Source organism: Nelumbo nucifera, chromosome 7 (assembly GCF_055504915.1).
Source record: "Nelumbo nucifera cultivar China Antique chromosome 7, China Antique-T2T, whole genome shotgun sequence".
In the NCBI taxonomy this organism is placed as follows: Eukaryota; Viridiplantae; Streptophyta; class Magnoliopsida; order Proteales; family Nelumbonaceae; genus Nelumbo; species Nelumbo nucifera.
In genome coordinates, this window is record NC_142655.1 from 7374958 (window position 1) to 7393323 (window position 18366).

General features: G+C 36.9%; 2 protein-coding genes across 4 annotated transcripts; one reads left to right on the forward strand and one right to left on the reverse strand.

Moving 5' to 3' along the window:
* Positions 1 to 843: 843 nt before the first annotated feature.
* On the reverse strand, positions 844 to 7983 carry LOC104589952 (large ribosomal subunit protein uL1c-like). Of its 2 annotated transcripts, XR_016078658.1 has the most exons (8): positions 7464 to 7927; positions 6935 to 7114; positions 6786 to 6840; positions 3611 to 3738; positions 2321 to 2404; positions 1439 to 1564; positions 1060 to 1341; positions 844 to 942 (listed from the first exon to the last, which is right to left on the reverse strand). XR_016078658.1 is itself a non-coding variant. In XM_010248436.3 (7 exons), exons 1-7 carry the CDS (start codon positions 7818 to 7820, stop codon positions 1204 to 1206), a joined length of 1068 nt encoding a protein of 355 aa, XP_010246738.1. In that variant the 5' UTR covers positions 7821 to 7983; the 3' UTR covers positions 844 to 1203. The 2 variants fall into 2 exon arrangements, 1 of the variants encoding a protein (XP_010246738.1); XM_010248436.3 differs by having other exon boundaries at positions 844 to 1341; positions 7464 to 7983.
* LOC104589951 (Chlorophyll A-B binding family protein) lies at positions 7955 to 13890 on the forward strand. 2 transcript variants are annotated; one of them, XM_019196417.2, is made up of 7 exons: positions 7955 to 8403; positions 8493 to 8659; positions 11501 to 11647; positions 12053 to 12185; positions 12398 to 12490; positions 13194 to 13264; positions 13516 to 13890. In XM_019196417.2, exons 1-7 carry the CDS (start codon positions 8221 to 8223, stop codon positions 13565 to 13567), a joined length of 846 nt encoding a protein of 281 aa, XP_019051962.1. In that variant the 5' UTR covers positions 7955 to 8220; the 3' UTR covers positions 13568 to 13890. The 2 variants fall into 2 exon arrangements, with proteins under 2 accessions (XP_019051962.1, XP_010246736.1); XM_010248434.3 differs by lacking the exon at positions 13194 to 13264 and having other exon boundaries at positions 8179 to 8403.
* Positions 13891 to 18366: the final 4476 nt, after the last annotated feature.

Below are 18366 nucleotides of genomic sequence, written 5' to 3' on the forward strand. Positions count from 1 at the left end.
ATTCCAAATATCAAGAGGCGTAGCGTCTAAACTTCGGGTTCGAGGTACGACAAAAATCGTTGAACAATAATTGGGGTCGAACACTCATCACTTGCACTTGCACTCATGTTGGCAGGATTCTGTCTCCTGATAAGGCCCCTCCTTTGAGAGGGCATTTCATAATCGGAATAAGATCCATACGACACCCAGCCACCCAAGCATGACCTTACTTGGCAATGTTTGATATGGTGGTGTTGTATATGCCCCTTGCGCTTTATCAATCAGGATTATGATTTGATAAAGCATAATTGTCGGTGACGTTCATGTGTGATTCAAACAGAATCACATCGGAGACGCAACACCACGCTACCAGACATCCATCTTGTTTTTGGCGTTTATTCCAGTCGGAGGTTGGACCCTAACGCAAGAGCTCACCTGGCATTATGGGTTTTACACCATGCCAACAGTTTTTGAGGGAAGTCCACCATAAGGACCATCGGTTCTCAAATAAGGCAATCTCTTAGGTGGGGACCCACTCAATTGGGTCCTAGCTAGGCACTCGATGACCCCACAGAGGAATCACCAAGAACAAGCTTTGGAGGGTTTATTACTTTATTTAATGTGAGTATCTGCAAAAGTAATGTATTGGATGTTACAGACAAGGTTTTAGAGGTGAAAAACAAACGAACAAGAAGGATAAAGGTTTTAGAGGTGAAAGAGGTAACAAACTGTGGCCTTCTAATTCCAAATGGTACAAAAGTAATCATCTAAGCTTAGTCTATTAAACCTCCAAGGTTTAATGAAAACATTCTTTTCTATGGTCCCCGCTGTTTGTTAGAGAGGGCTGAGCCAAAGTCAAAATGGTAAGAGAAACTTCAGTATATGCATCTTTGATTGATATCACAAAGTTTGAGCACCAAGGAGTTAGAAAATGGCATTAATAGTTATCCACCTTGGAAGATCCTAATGGAACAAAATGATGATAACATTGATTATTGTCGTTATACAAGATCTTGCTTAAGCAGTGTAAAAGGAGAGAGCATGCAGGCCCACTGCAGCAAAATTTGGACCAGAAAATACCTGTCAAGGTCTCCCTCTTGTTCTTCATCCTTGTCCTTGCCTTATCTTGTTTTCTGAATCATCAGCAAACTTCAAAGCCAGTATCAACAAAGACGATTAAATAAAACACGAGAAAACAAACTTTACAGGAACAGATGAACTCTTTTAGACATTAGATGGAAGCTTGTAGTCAAGCATCTCCCTTATATTCAACCGAATGGACGGGCCCATTGATGAGCATATATGTGCACTTTTCCAGTATACTCCTTTTGCACCTGATGGCTTGTTTGCTTCTATTGATTTCTATGGGGGCATAAAAAACCAATGGTAAATAAACGCAAATTTCATGTGGAGCATGCATTTTAAATTATGTTTAAGGCTAGAGAAGGGAAGAACATACTACTGCTGCTATCAGGTTTACAAGAAGATCTTCTTCAGAAAAGTTTGCCTTCCCAAAAGGTATGTGAACAATCCCAGTTTTATCTGCCCTGTATTCAACTTTCCCTTTCTTGAATTCTCCAATAGCCTGAAAAAATTTGGCCAAACATTTCCATTTATCCCAATCTTGATGCAGCCAAGAATAGAAAAAGAAAAGATACTGCCAATTATTCTCAAGAGATTTCAATTCTCAGAGATCATTATGTTCGTTGTCAACAGTTTCAACTCAACCCTTCTTTTCATTGCTATAGAATTCATAACAGTCTACCTAGTGTCTCAATTTGAATGGATCTCTGGAACCAGACAAAAGAACCTAGATATTGCTTTCTTTCTCTCCATTTTCTAGCATCTAGTTGCATAACACCAAGTGATCAAACAAGTTTTAATCTGACACATTAAATATTACCAGATCCAGTCCATCATGATGTCAGTTGATTTGTCTCAAATATGTTGAATTAATTTAGTCTTCAATGTGGAATTTAATTAAGGTGAAATCTGTTGGTTTTCTTCCATGGAATATAATAGATCTTGATTATACTCAATTGTGACAAATCTGACAACATGATCAGGTAAATATAACTTATATTTGTCTTCATCTTTTATCTCTCCATTTGGATCCTCAATTCTCTCATAATATTCTTTACCCAAAAATTCATCTTAAGTGAAGATGACCAAATTCCACTGACCATTACCAAAGTGGCATAGAGCAGATGAAGAAAAAGCCAGTGATAAATCATAGTTCCTCATAAAGAATATATAGGAGCTCACTAGACTATAATCCTTTAATCAGGAATGTCAGTGGAACCACTAGTAGAAAACTGTTATGGGAATATTTTGACCATACCTGGGGTATATCAGTTGCGACAGTACCAGCTTTTGGATTTGGCATGAGACCTCGTGGTCCCAAAATCTTTCCTAGACTGGCAACCTGAAAGGAATAACAATCAACCAGAGTCAAGTTAACATGTTAGTACAATGCCAAGCCACAGAACTCAAATACCACACAAAATATCATGATTGATGTATGGAATATACTGATTTTGAAATGGATGGAGGCCAACATGTGTTCTCATCTATGGAATATACTGCAAAACATGTTGCTTGAATTTATGTCATTTTTTCTATAAAAATATCTTCAGAAATATTAGAATATATAACATCAAAATCACATTAACCATTAAGATAATCACCATAAGAAAAATAAATTGGAAAAACATTTGATAAATTTTGATAGTAATAATGCAATATAATAAAACTTGCATAAAATTAAGAGCAAGCAATCTGGGACTTGGGAGGGGTGGATTGGATACAGACCTAACCTTTGGCATTTTTTTTTTAAAGTAACTACTCTCAGATTTTAACTCACTCTCTCATGCTTATCAGCCCAATATTTCGCCATTACACCAACCAAACATTATATAATATATGACTATTGTAATGATATAGTTGACTAATGTTATAACCCCCTGCCCCCAAATTAGAAGGAAAAAGAAGATGCAGTTGTACTTGAAGACTAAAATACAAATATTTTAGGTACTCTCCCCCTCCCTACAAAAAAAGATAGAAAGAAAAAAAAGTTGGACAGTCAACTTGAACAGCCCCCTGGAGACTTCCAGAAGTAGGGCATGTTTGACACTAGAGTCAAATATCACATGCAAGGCATAGTCCAATTCATCATAACCGTTAACAGCATCAATTCCTTTTCCAACTATTTGCCCTCTGCAAGATGAGTCCTGTTTCTAAGATTCAAATCTATGTGGAACCATATCTTCCACATTTTTGAAATTCTTTTCACCACCCAATCCAAATCTTCTTGGTTCTGCCTCAAACTTGTATCAACCACTGAATCCGCTTCTTCTCTATTTTTGTAATAGTAGGGCCCACATGTTTAATGTTTTTAAGGCATGGAAAGCTCAATACCAAGAGGTCCATGTATTGAAGCCCTTCCCATGTTTTCATTTTATGATAGAGAAAACTTCAACTCACAACCCTCACTGCAAATATGCTTTCACTTTTAGTTTGTAAGTATTTCATTGATAAGGAAAACTGAGAAAACTTTGTTTTTGAAATTTGAGAATTGGTGAACATGAAATTGCATGCTATATAATTTAGATCAAAATGAGCAGAATAAAACCTTGGGCATCATATCTGGAGAAGCAATCAATTTATCGAACTCCATGAATCCACCTTTTATCTGTTCTATCAAATCTTCTCCACCAACTAAATCAGCTCCTGCATTTTTTGCTTCATCTACCTTTTCACCTGTTGAAAATCAAAATTAAATAAGTCCATCAAGAGTGAGACTAAAGCAATAAACTCATCTTGTAGAAGGATGTAGTGCTCATAGAAAATGAGCTTCTAGACTCCAGACTAAGAACTGGGGAGAGTGATCTAATCTGAAAAATTGACATAGAGAAGGCCTATGATCATGTTAATTGGTCCTTCGTGGATTATTTGATGAGAAGAATGCAGTTTGGCTCCAAGTGGAGAAATTGGATGAAGGTTTGCTACTCAACTCCTAGATTCTCAGTGCTAGTAAATGGGACAGCTTAAGGAAATTTTAGCAGTGCTAGAGGTTTGAGGCAAGGAGACCCGTTGTCTCCTCTGCTCTTTTTAATAGTAATGGAAGGTTTGAGTAAGTTGGTTGATAGAGCTGTGGAGGGAGAGCTGCTGGAAGGCTTTCAGGTGAAGCCCAATGGGACTTCTATCCCAATCTTACAGTATGCTGATGACACTCTCTTCTTTTGTAAGGATTCAGAAGAGCAAGTTCTAAATTTGAAAGTACATTCTGTACTGGTTTGAGATTATTTCAGGTCTGAAGGTGAACCTTGCTAAAAGTGAGTTAATAGCTGTGGGGGATGCAGCTAACATTCAAGGTATGGCAGACTTGTTAGGCTGCAAGGTTGGTAAGCTACCATCAAAGTATTTAGGGTTACCCCTGGCTGCCAAATGCAATTCAAAAACCATTCGGAACCCAATAATAGAAAGAATGGATCAGAAGTTGGCCACTTGGAAAGCAAGGTATCTCTCCAAAGGAGGGAAAGTAGCACTCATCAAGAGGGGGGTTGGGGGGTTGGGGTTAGATTTGTAAACCATTATCTCAAGGGGGGTTGGGGTTAAGGAGGTTTAAATCTTTTAATCTATCTCTGCTAGGAAGTTGGCTTTGGAGGTTTGCCACTAAGCCTGACAACCTTGGAGGACAGTCATAGCAGAAAAATATGGGCTGATGAAAGGGATTGAGGTAGTGGTCCACCCATGCCAACCTATGGCTGCAGTCTTTGGAAAGGTATAAGCAAAGTTTCCAACCTGTTCAGAAGAGAAGTCAGATTTAAAGTTGGTAAAAGGATCAAGTTCTGGTTGGATGCCTGGACAGGGGAAAACTCCCTTAGGGATTTATTTCCTACCCTGTTCAATGTGGCTGAAGACAAAGAAGCAGTGGTTGCAGACGCATTTGTGTTAAGGGTAATGTTGTTTGCTGGGCCCCTACCTTCAGAAGGAACTTCAATGAATGGGAGATTCAACAGGTAGGGAATCTCTTGGTTTTGCTTCAGTCCCAGGTTTTGAATTTGCAATTTGAAGATGCTCTAGTATGGAAAGGGAACAAAAGTGGGGAGTTCTCAGTTAAATCTTTCTTCAATGCCATAAAGGGAGATGCTGAAACTCCCTTCCCAAGCCGGGCCATTTGGGGTACCGTGGCTCCCTCTAAAGTAAAATTTTTTGTATGGGGGCAGCATTAGAGAAATGCCTCACCAAAGATATGTTGGTAAGAAAAAGGTTTTAATTGTAGAGACCTGAGATGTAGCCTTTGGTGGAGAAACAGAATCAGCAAACCACCTGTTTTTACACTGCAGTTTTGCCTCAGAGATTTGGAGCCATTTCTTAAGAAGTCTGAAGGTTAGCTGGTGCATGCCAGCCTAAGTTAAAGCCTGCCTGGAGGCTTGGCAGATCCAAGGGTTGACTAAGAAAGGGAAAACTTGCTGGTCTGCCATTCCCTTAGCAATTCTATGGGCGGTTTGGTTGGAAAGGAACAGGAGGGTCTTTGATTATAAAACCTCTTCTGCAGCTGAAGTCATCATATCAGCTGTAGATTTTGTTAGCGTTAGAGAATAAAACCTATTCAAGGACCTCACTTAACAGCTTAAGCTTTTAGGTTGAATAGTTCTTTGAGATGATATCAGAGCCACTTTGACCAAGTGGTCTAGTGTTTGATTCTCGTCACCCCCATTATAATTAATTAAGTTTCAGCACAAGGTATGGGTGGGCCTGTGCTGTCCATGCTTCAAGACAATGGGCTTTCGTGTGAGGGTGCATGTTAGAGAATATAACCTATTCAAGGACATCACTTAACAGCTTAAGCTTTTAGGTTGAATGGTTCTTTGAGAGTTAGAAGTTGGTTGGCTATACTTACTGATTTTAAAGGGGATACATCTGATTGTAATTTTTTCACGATGGACTTTTTTTGAGGTCCTTCTGTTTTGTTGTGTACAGATTCTTATTGTACAAAGGACCTTTTCATCAATACATTGATACTTTAACTTTGCTCAAAAAAAGAAAAAAGAAAAAGAAAAACTCCTCTTTTTTTTTGATCAATAAGAAAAAAAAAATATTGTGAAGAGGGGGGGGGGTTGGAGTGGCCTTACAGTTTTATGCAAAAATCATTCAGGCACAATTTTAGACTGAATAGAAGTGTTATACAAAGACTGTTGGCATCTCAAACCAATAAAGCCATTCTTGCATAGTTCACTTGGTTGAAAGCAAGCAGAACCACACCTTCCAAGTTATTTTAACACTTTTTTTGTGTTCTCTTGTGACAATAAATATTTCAATATGAAATATCAATTATTAATCTGCCTTCTCATATAACTGCTTCTACGCCAAATGATCTTCCACTTGACTCTCAACAAGTTCAAAATTTTACCTAGGTACTTAAATGTTCCTGTCATGATATGTCATTGATTTATGTTCTATTCAACTGTTAAGCAAAGATGAATACTAGTTGGGTGGGGAGATGGCATCTTAGACAGAGAGACATTAATATATACAACCCTTGGACAACTATCTCCATAAACACCAGGGATTATATTGCTTATTCACATCTTCAAATTGAGACTGTTAGAAGTTCAAATTATTACTTTTAAATTGATTCTTTTAGACCCTATACTGCAGTTTTAGTCACTTATATTGATTCCTTGCATATTGCCCTTTTCCTTGTTTTATTTATTTATTTTTTTACTTTCCTTTTCATTTATCTTTCTTCTGTTTTGCTTCATCCTAAATCAAGGAGTTAACGTGACAAGTAGAGAACCCACCTTGAGTAAGCACAGCTACTCTAATAGTCTGACCAGTTCCCTTAGGTAAATTCACCTGTCAAAAACAGATGAAGACATGTTAGAAACCTCTAATGATCAACAACCTAATAAAAAAACACTTCCCAAAATCTAAAAAAAGAGATTCTTACAGTAGCCCTCAGCTGTTGGTCGTTATATTTAGGGTCAATGTTTAGTCGGAAATGGGCTTCCGCCGTCTCTACGAACTTAGATTTTGCCGTTTGCTTCATAAGTGATATAGCAGTGGGCAAATCATACTCTTTCTTATTTTCCCTCAACTTCTGAATTTCCAAGAACCTCTTAGACCTCGTCTGAAATTTCAAACCAAAAAGAAAAATATAAGATAAATTTCAGCAAATGAAACCAAAATAAACAAATAAAATACATGGAGACCAACAACACAAAATTAAACAAAACCCAGAAAGACTATAAAGGAATTAAATGGAAGAGAAGCAGACCAAAAAAATTAAACAAAAAAAATCCATATAAAAACTAAGCATGTTATTTGATAATTCAATAAAAATAGAAACCAGAAAATCCAAAACCTCATACCCATACAATAAATACTAGAATCAAGCAAAACCAAGTAACTAATTCACATAAAACAGTCATAATTCACAATACCAACAAGAATTAGATGAGAAGTATGAAGTGGGTTACTCTGTCTCTCTTCAATGGCAATGCTGCTTTCCCCTTTTTAGGCTTCGACGGAGCCGGCGCAATCGCAGTAGCGCTGCCTTCGGTGCCCTCTTGTTCGACGTCCTCAGCTACCTCTGCTTCAGCAGCAACAGCTGCCGCAACGACAAGTGAAGAATCAAATTTAGATTCTTTCCTAGAAGAAACTTGAACCCAATTAAAAGATTTCCTTCCTCTGCTCTGCAAAACTAACGGATAGACGGAGAAGCTCCTTGAGGAAGGGGAGACGGGGCTTGATTTGAAGCATAAAGAGGGGGTCTCTGAAGGAAAAACTGTTGGAGAGGCGTATGTTAACATCAGAGAAGAAGCAGCAGAAGCCATTGTTGCTGTTGTTCACTTCACACTTCACAGTCAGCCGAAGCTATCCGTCCACAGAAAAGCTAGATAAGAAGAAGAATCGGGTCTGAGGTAACGGTTTAGTACTTTTTAGTATACCAATAGTTACAGTGTACCATGAGTTAAAAGTATTGTAAATAGGATCCACCTAAGAGGTCCAGGACAAAATGATGATCCAATGACATGATCATAGCCATCCAATCCGTTATAGTCAAAGATATGGTATAAAAGCGTTGCATCCTCCAAATATCAGACGGCTAATAATTAGACCCGGTTCGTAGTTCATCGATTCGATTTTTAATCAGGAGTCGTTGAACCGCTTGGTCCGTTAGTTCACTAGAAATTTCATTTTTTCTGTGTCATCATCGAGCTCCACGCAAAGTAAATGGCCATGGCTCTGCTCACACCACAGGCTTCATCTTCGTCTCTCTCTTCTTCTGCTTCGTCTCTGTTTCTGGGTTATCATGAAGGATTCGCTTTGAAGCACCTCCATTTGAAACCTCGAAATCGTGATTTCAGATTCAGACCCAAGAAGTCCTATTCAGGTTGCAGAGCATCATGGCAAGAGGTCTCTGCATTTCTAGGGTTTTGTGTAATTGAGGAATTGAAGACTTATACCTATTTAAGTTCTGATATGCTTTTGGGTTCTTGTTGAAGCTCGCTGGAGTTCTCATCTTCTCTGCGATTCCTTTCACTGCCGTGAAAGCCATAGCTAACAGTTCCATAGGAGCAACGCTTCAGAGGCGAATGGAAGAGACGAAGAAGGCTTCAATTGAGCGTTCCTCGAATTTCAAGGCTTTATCCAAGAAAGCGAGAGAGGAGAGGTAATCAAATTAATTCGAATATCAGAGCACTCGAATTTTTTATCTATTCTTTTTAAAAGTATTGTTTTTTAATTCAAAGTATTTTCCCATTCCTTTTAATTCTTTCTTACATGTGATATGATGTGCATCCTTGAGGTGTATCTTATTTCTGAGAAAAATCAATGTTTGTCCGGGTTTCTTAGCATCTGAGGTTCAAACTTCAAGTTTGTTTTCCTCCTCAAAATGTGGTCTTGGTTCTTTCTTCTGTAATTTCATTTTTCCTTTTTTTTACGTTTTATTATCAACGATTTTACGAGTATAATTTTTTGTTGCATTTGGATGAGAGCATGATATGGAACAAACAAAAATAAGACGATTTAACTCTGAAGAGTATTAAAATGATCTGTAATTATGATAGAGAAAATAGATTTATGTAGTTGAAGTTGCAATGTACTATAAATTTCTGACAATTAAAGTTGTATTACCAAGAAAGAAAATTCGGATTTTTTTATTTTATCTTATTTTTACTATAACATCTTATCTTTGTTATAGTGAATGAAAGAGGATTCTGTTATGGAGCATACATATACTTTTACCAATATCCTGATATGCAAGTAAAGCCTCACAAGCATTTCCATCAATGTGGACATGCAACGCATGTTTCTCCTTTTACAATTTTTTTTTTTTTTTTAAGGAAATCCCGTAGGCAAATTCATTGCATCAACTCATTGTCCAGTACAGGCCTGGGAAAATCAGGAAGGGACCAAGTAACAGTCCTAGAGATGGTCTTGCATTTTTATACCAATGCCAGACTTGGGTCCATTTGTAGCCCCATCAACATTAATTTAACAAAAGGGTAGTGTGGAGGAGACCAATTAGTAACTAGGTCTGTTCATAGTGCTGGGAGAGTCCTCTTCTTTTTTTTTTTTTTTCTTTTTTTCCTTTTGAGTTTTAGCTCTACAAGCTCAGCAATTTGTGCATGGTCAGCAGCTATCATTATGACCGGTTTGATCTTAATTCCCTCCTTCACCTGTTTGCATCTATGTTTCAGCAATGCCACATCACGATGGGCCCTTTGGTGAATATGCTGACATCATTGGTAGGGGTTCATGAAAAGTACTCTGTTTCTCAAACTGGCATTGTGAACGCCTAGCCCACCAAATCCTTTCTTACCATGAATTTTTTCCAGCCATGAATGTAGATATGAGAGGTTCCTGGTGTGAAGCCCCACCAAAAGTCTCTGGCAATGGCATTGACTTGCGAACAGATTGAATGTGGAACCTGTTGTGTAGCCAAAAAGTAAGAAGGAATAGAGGTAATATTGGACTTTATTAGTGTTTCTCTTCCTGAATGGGATAGACAGCTAGTCTTCCAACTTTTAAGCTTATTTTGGCACTTCTCCACAATGAACTTCCAGTTATTATAAGAATTTTCATTGGACAACAGTGGGGCTCCAAGGTAGTGTTCCTTTCCATTCATGATGTTTATTCTCATCAGACAGGCAAGTCCCTCTATTTCTGTGGTGTACATTTCTACTAAAGAATATAGAAGACTTTGTAAGGTTTACCTCTTGACCTGAGCATCTACAAACTCCTCAAGAGTGATCTTAATGTTGATAAATTCGCTAGTGGAACAATTGCCAAAAAAGAAGTATGTCATCTGTGAACATGAGGTGATTCAGCCTTGGACAGTTTCTGGAAAGCTTAAAACCATGAAGTTCCCCAATGTCCATCTTCTTAGTGAGCATCCTGGAGAAGAGTTCCATGTAAAGAATAAATAAATGCAGTGAGAGAGGACAGCCTTGGTGAAGTCCTCTCTCAGGCTTGAAGGATGCTTCTACATTTCCTTTTGATTAGAATAGAATAGTTGGAAGTTGAGATGCAAACCCGAATAAGTGACCGAAAATGGGAAGAGAAGCCTTGTTTCTGTAGGCTCCACGGAATGAAGCCCCACTCTACTCTTCCATAGGCTTTAGATAAATCCAATTTAAGCATGAAACCTCCCTACCCTTCAACTTCCCCATAGAATGAACAATCTCTGTAGCAATTACTCTGTTGTCATGGATTTGTCTTCCCAGCAAAAAAGTATTCTGAAAAGGTATGATAAGATCATTTAGAACTGTTTCAATCTGAAGGAGATGATCTTAGTCATCACTTTGTAGGGAACATTCGTGAGTCCAATCAGGTGAATAGCTGTTCCCATTTTCTTGGGAGTGAGCACTAACATGGTATCATTTACCTCTTTGACTAACTGTGGATTTCGGAACACTGATTTTACAAACTGTAGTAGATCTGGGCCAACCTCATCCCAATAATGCTGATAAAAGAGAGCGTGAACACTGATTTAACACTATCTTATATGATGCATTCTAGTCATGAGCTCAGTGATAGTTTACTTTCATTAATTGGTTTTTTCTTAGTTTATATACTATTTTCTTGGGATTCTAAAAAAGGAGAATGGAATGCATTCTGATATGTACTGACCTCATTGACAATTTAAGATGGATATTTATCATTATCTTATATGATGCATTCTAGTCATGACCTCATTGATAGTTTACTTTCATTAATTGATTTTTTCTTAGTTTATATAACATTTTCTTGGGATTCTAAAATAGGAGAACGGAATGCATTCTGATATGTACTACTAGCATTACCAGCTGTTTGATTTTGCATGGTTAGTAAAAATTTGGTTTTGTATTCTTGTTTTCCTATTCTTTTTTCTAGAGGTTGAAAACAATTTTAATACTTGTCTATGAAACAGTTTCTAAGTGTATCTACAACTAGATTCTCATTTTTCCTTGCATTTTGGTCTTAATTAAACTTGTTTTGTTTCATGATAAGATCTTTGGTCTCCCTGCAGTTTTTGGTATGGAGAAGAACGTCCTCGCTGGCTTGGTCCAATCAAGTATGACTACCCATCATATCTCACAGGAGAACTACCTGGTGATTATGGTTTTGACATTGTGGGCCTGAGCAAGGATCCCGTTTCTTTTCAGAAATACTTCAAGTATGAAGACTTTTTGTCTCTCCATCTATTTTCATATCATACTTGTCTGTTTCTGATATTTTTCCATACACAAAATTTTAAGTTTAAACTAGTGGTGTTAGTGTTGTCAAGGATATTTTATACTGATATCCTCTAGGTAGCAAAGTTTAGAACTAAAGAAAAGCAAAAGAAAGTCACTTGTGGTCCCGGAAAGTGTTCCATTGGAAACACACTTAAATGTTAATATTGGTTCTTACTTCCTTGTAACCATGGATGAGATGCATCATCTAAACATGATTCATTTAAAACTTATTTTACTTGTGTTTTATATCTCATTCCTAATGCAGAAAACAGGATGTAAAAGCTTTTATTAATTTGGAATTTGAGTTTTCAAAGGATGAACATAGTATTTATTCCTTTCTGCAGCTTTGAAATACTGCATGCTCGATGGGCTATGCTTGCAGCTCTTGGTGCTCTGATTCCCGAATTGTTGGACCTGTCAGGCACTGTTCACTTTGTTGAGCCTGTATGGTGGCGTGTTGGCTATGCAAAACTCAAGGTAAGTGACATGGTCTCTATTTCATTAATATATTGTGGAGCTATTCCATGCAGTCAACCATCTCCCTGGAGCATAAACTGAGTTTTCATTTTAAATCTACCTTCTTGCTTTGAACGTAATGTGTTCCTTATTTTCTAACTGGAAGGAGTCAGTTAGAAACTCTTTTGGAAAACTCAAGTGATTTTCCTTTTTGTTTGCATACATTCCACCAGGGGGATACTCTTGACTACCTCGGCATCCCGGGGCTTCACATTGCTGGAAGCCAAGGAGTGATCGTTATAGCTATATGCCAAGCCCTTCTCATGGTAATAAATTTATGAAGTACCAAGTTTACTATATATTTTTCCTTTTCTTTTTCCCTATAGAGCAATATTATCATAATGGTAGAATATTTCTATCCTATGTCTCATAAAATTTGCATGCATGTAAGGGATTGAAATCCATCATTAAAGTGCATTTCCTAACCCCATTTCCAGCATTCAAAATCCTCTTGGTGTATGTACTTAACAAATGATATTAACCATCTAATCTGTAAAATCTTGTGGATGATGTCTTTTCTTATCCATGAGGTCCAATCAGTTTGGATGCATGTGCATAGAATGCTTAAGAGTTGATTTTATTCCCAAACCATGGATCTATAATTAACAATATATATTCCCAATGAATACCATCTTATTGGTAACCACTTTGATGATACTAGTTGATTGGTTATTTTTTTAGATATCATGCCTTTCCGATATCATAGTATGCATATTATTGTTTAATGTTTCTTTTTATCACATTCATCAGCTATTATCCATGATTGTTGGGAATTACTGAGTTGTTATTTTGAACTCAATCATATATATCATAATCTCTACCATCTAATTCACCATTTCCCTTGCTGAAGTACCATCTTGGTCTCAGATCCCAGTGCAGCATATGGATAGTAAAAGTTTGATGTATATCTGATCCTCATGTCTGGATTCTTTTTTGACAATTTCTTTATAATCTTCTGCTTTCATGTAGTGCTTCCAAAAAAAAAAGTTTTGTTTTGCCAAGATGCCATGCCTATGCTCGTGCTCATGGTTCAAAAGATGGTATACCATATAAAGGGAGTATCTTAGACTACCCCCTCCTCTTGGAATGATTTAATAGACAAATTAAATGGTCAGAATTGAACATCTATAAACTGAATGTAAACCGAACCAATAAAACAGGTGGTTTGAGGTCCACATTGAGAAGATGATTGGCCACCATAGGGACCAAGATTTGTCTTTTGTAACTGAAAACTTTGATACACTTCTAATCTTCTAATATATATATATATTTTTTTCACTTGTGTAAATAGGTGGGACCTGAGTATGCAAGATATTGCGGTATTGAAGCCCTTGAGCCTCTAGGAATATACTTGCCAGGGGACATCAATTATCCTGGAGGTACACTTTTTGACCCTTTGGGCCTATCCAAGGACCCAGTGGCTTTTGAAGAACTGAAGGTGAAAGAGATAAAAAATGGGCGTTTAGCCATGGTTGCCTGGTTAGGTTTCTATCTCCAAGCAGCTCTAACTGGTAAAGGTCCTCTACAAAATCTTCTTGAACACATCTCAGATCCCCTCCATAACAATATACTTTCCTTTCTTACGTCCATGTAAAGTTCTCATTTTTTATTTTTAAGAGTGTAAAGAAATCACGTCATCATTATATATATATATATATTCACTGGAGCTCAGAATCATTCTTTAACAGAACATCAAAATTAGAAAAATATTCTTCATCAGTCCATAGAATTGGTAAGAGTTGGACGGCCTATGATTTGATAATATTGTTCAGCACGAGTAAGTAAAGAAATATTCTAGAAAGAGAAACCTAGAAATTTGCTAATGTTGCATCAATAAATGACCTTCCGCCCCCAGTATGCTTTCTCCACAAAAGCAGCAATGCTTCAGCCAATGCCAACACAAGAAAATATTGAGAGCAGATTTTGGTTCTGACATCAGGATCATTATTGAAGTCCCCATTATCCTCTGAACAAGTCTTTCAAGGAATAGTATCACATATGCTGACTGATAAAAGCTGATGTCAATGGAATAACTTGCTAATGTTTGGAGATAGAAAAACCCATCCTGCACCCATTTCCATGTTGGCATTCTCTGTTGAAGCTGAATCTTGATATATAAATACTCTCTTTCATTGTCGATCATGGCGGCATTGTGGCTGAATTTTAGTAACTTGATAGAAAGTTGTTTTTATGATTTGAAATTTTGAACAATGAAATGGAATTTGGATTTTCAGCACCCTGAAACTATATATCCCAGCATCTTCAATCTGCCACGTAAACTGTGTTGCCATTTGAGCTCAGACTTAGATTGAAAATTCTGGCTTCTTCAACCAAGAGTAATGATGATGAACCAGAAGTGGGTGGTATCGGCAAAGCCACCCAGAAGAACAATGGTAGTGGCTCTCTTTGAAAATTTGAATGAAAATTAAGGGTAAAATAGTATTTTTCTAATTCTGTTGAATATAACGGCATTTTATTATGACTGGGGAGGCATAAGTCCTGTTAGAAAAAAAAGAGGGTTGTAAGTATTTAGGGTTTGATTATGATACCAAAAAAGCTTGCGGGCAATCAAGTGGCACCATAAAAGTGGTAACCAATTAGGTGGTATTAATCAAAATTCACGGGGTGCTTTGATTGGTCCAAAGTCCCTCCAATACCATGTCTTAGAAATCTCAGGGGAGATCCCAAGTCTTTTATCCAATTTGGTAATGTTCCATCACTTAAGAGTCTTCGAAGAACACAATTATGGCCCATGTAGAGTGGGTTGTGCGGGTTTCTCTTTACTTTTATTTAATCCAGTCTCCCTTGTTTGATGCGGTTGAAGGAGCTGAATTGAATCGCTATCCCTAATTATAGGGATTGAATTGTTTCCCCTTCTTCACAGCCTTACTACAAAGGCCGTGTAAGGCTTCTTTTCTTTTTAAGAGGTGGGGGTGGGGAGGCAAGAGTGTAAGGCTGTTTTTGATTCAAAGTAAAACGTACAAAAATTTACAGGCTAAAATATTTGAGCTACATTTTTAACTTTTTACATTGAAAACCATCTCATCAACACAAATTAAGAGGTGGAGAGCAAAATTTTCCAAGGGATGGAAATAATAAATGAAATATTTTGGTTTGAAAATTTTCCCATTCATTTTATGGAGAAACAAAATCAACCAAAGGGAATATAGAGAAATGGCAAGGATCAAGCCATGACTGTCTTCCAAAATAATTTCAGTAAGCAAAAGCTTTCGAGCATTTAATCATTACAATTTTTTTCTGACACCTCAAGGCAAATTCATTCATAAATGCTCAGGTTACAAAATAGAAAAAGTAACAGCAATGAAAAATATAACCAAAAAAGAATGTTAAGCATGCTGAGACAAAAATAGGTAACCACGAGCACCTGGAGAAAAAAACGACTTGAGAAATCTTTGCAATTGACGCAAATATAGGTAATGCCAAAAAGGTCAGCTAAATGCCTCCAACAGAGGTGAAGCTAGAAAGTGTGTCTCCCTACCAAATGAGTCTGAATCAACTATGCAAAACCCTCGAGGGGTATAGAGAAAACAGGTATTATGGCACCCAATCCATGGCATTAATTGAAAATGTGAGAGCGGGAGAGGCCCAAGATTGCTTCCTGTTACAAAACTCTCCCTAACATTCTACCATCCAAACATTCAAGGAATGGGCCCCATAGAAAGCCAAAAGTGCATAAAAGAAGTTGTAACTTGTAATTGTAGGGACGTAAAATGTGCAAAAAAAAAAACCACCCATCCATGTCATTATAGAAGTCGAAACATTTGGACCTTGAACATTGTCAGAGAGAACTCGAAGATCGCCAAAAAAAAGCTTGCCAGGAATGATAACATCATTACAAAACAATTAAGGATAGCCATGTTATAATGAAGGGATATTTTCTAAAATTCACCATGACTTTTCAAAACCTCCAAAGTTAGTTTTATTGTCCAAAACTCACATTACATTAAGATTTTCGTTAGATCATTGTTAGTGATCATTAATAGAAATTGTCCACATAAACATTTAAGTATTTTACATGACCAAACTACCCCTAAATGGCCACTCAACCTTATTACAAATTTTTAGGACAAAATTACCTTTAATTTCCCATATATAATAATTATACATATATATTCTTTGATGGGTTAAATTTAGGAGTGATCATGGGTGAAACTGATCCTGGGTCGGGCTTTGTACCTATGATAATTGCTATAGCCTAGGCCTGGCCCAACCTAGGTTCCAAGCCTAAAACATAAAACCTAGGCTTATATCTTTAACATATAAACTATTACATATATAATATTTTATTTGAAATGGCATATATTACAATATGCATATAAATTTGTATTATACATTATTAATATAAAAATATTATATATAATATACTATAAATATCATATTATAATATTTATATGTAAAATATATATTATAACATAGAATAACATATATACATATTAAAAATTGCAGGCCTAGTGTGACCCAGGCTCGGATTTGGCATAATTTTGCCATAAAACTATTTAATAAGATTGACTGCCCATTCAGGGGTAGATTGGTTTTGTAAAATACTTAAATATTTATGTGGACAACTTTTGTTAATAATCACTAACAATGTACTACCGGAAATCTAACGGAATGTGAGTTTTAAACAAATAAAACTCATTAATAGAAGGCTATTTGAGGTTTTGAAAAGTCAAGATAAATTTAAGAGAATGTGAAAAATCATGGTGAATTTTAGATAATATCCCTTTTAACATTCTTTTTTTAAGTTACAAGGAGTATTTATAGGCAAAACCAAAATTAGATCAAATGGTTAAAATTCATTTCATTGTTATTACTTAATTTGTCATGGCCAATATCCTAGTTGAGACCCATTCATTGATGTCTATATCAGACATTCAACTAGGCCTGTTGTTCTTTTGTTTTCTTCTTTTTTTTTTCTTTTTTACTTTTGGTGGGAAGGGGCCAGGGGGCAGCCTAGTTGGGCAGGATAAAAGAAATTGGGATCTGCTCCTCACACTGAATTCACAACCACATCCCATCGTGTATTAGGAACATCTCCCTATGAATTATAAAAACAAGTATGGGAAATGTTGGTTTATACATTCTATTGTCATTTTGTTATCGAGAGTTATCAGTGATGTATCATATCCCTTTTAAGTTATTCAGTGCCCGTAAGTTCAGTAGAGAAAAAGAAAATCTATTTGTTATCCAACATCCATGGGTGATGAGAATTGGTGGGTGTCCCAGGGAGTGTTGCATTTATTTTCATTGTAATTGATAAATGAGTTCACATCTACGCCCCACAATGCCCACAGCACATCCCAACCTTGTATTGGGAACATCTCCTGGTGATGTCTCATCATCGCTCGTATTTGTTATTGGGAGATGTTCCCAATACAAGATGGGGATGTTCTGTGGGGCGATTTGAATTCTTAATAAATTTCTACTCTACATACAATAGCAAATGATAAATTGGAATAGATAAACAGACATGGATACAAATGAAACGAGCAGCCAACTCTGCTTAAATAAAGGTGTCAATGGACTGGATTTGGTTGGATTCCATCCAAATCAAAAGCAATTTAATTGGATTGGAAGAAGGACCAATAAGACATATTAAATTGGATCAGTCCAAACTTAATGGTCCAAAATATTCATTGGATTGGATTGGGCATAATCCATTTCTAATGGATTTATATTAAACTCGGAGCAAATTGAACCAAAAAGATAAGAGTACAGGTGTCAATGGACCAGGTTTAAATTGGATGGTCTAAACATTGAATTGGACCAATCTAGAATTGATCGGATAGGATTGGACCCGCGGTCCATCTGTAATGGATTTATACCGAGTCGGATTGGGCCCATATCCCGTCCATTAACAGCCCGATGTGTATGGTGGAGTCAGTGGTACGTACGTAGTTAGAATTAGAATTGGATTGGACCATTGGAGTTTAGTTAGGACTTAATAGTGTGACTTGGCTTTTTCCTAGTTGAGATATGAAACAAATTAGAAACCCCGGTCCCCGGCTATATATATATGCTCGTGACGTGACTCGTGAGAGATACAATATGATAAGCCATCAATCACTGTTTATTTCTTCCTTCTCTTTCTTTATTCCCGGTGTCGCGTCCTGCGCAGAAC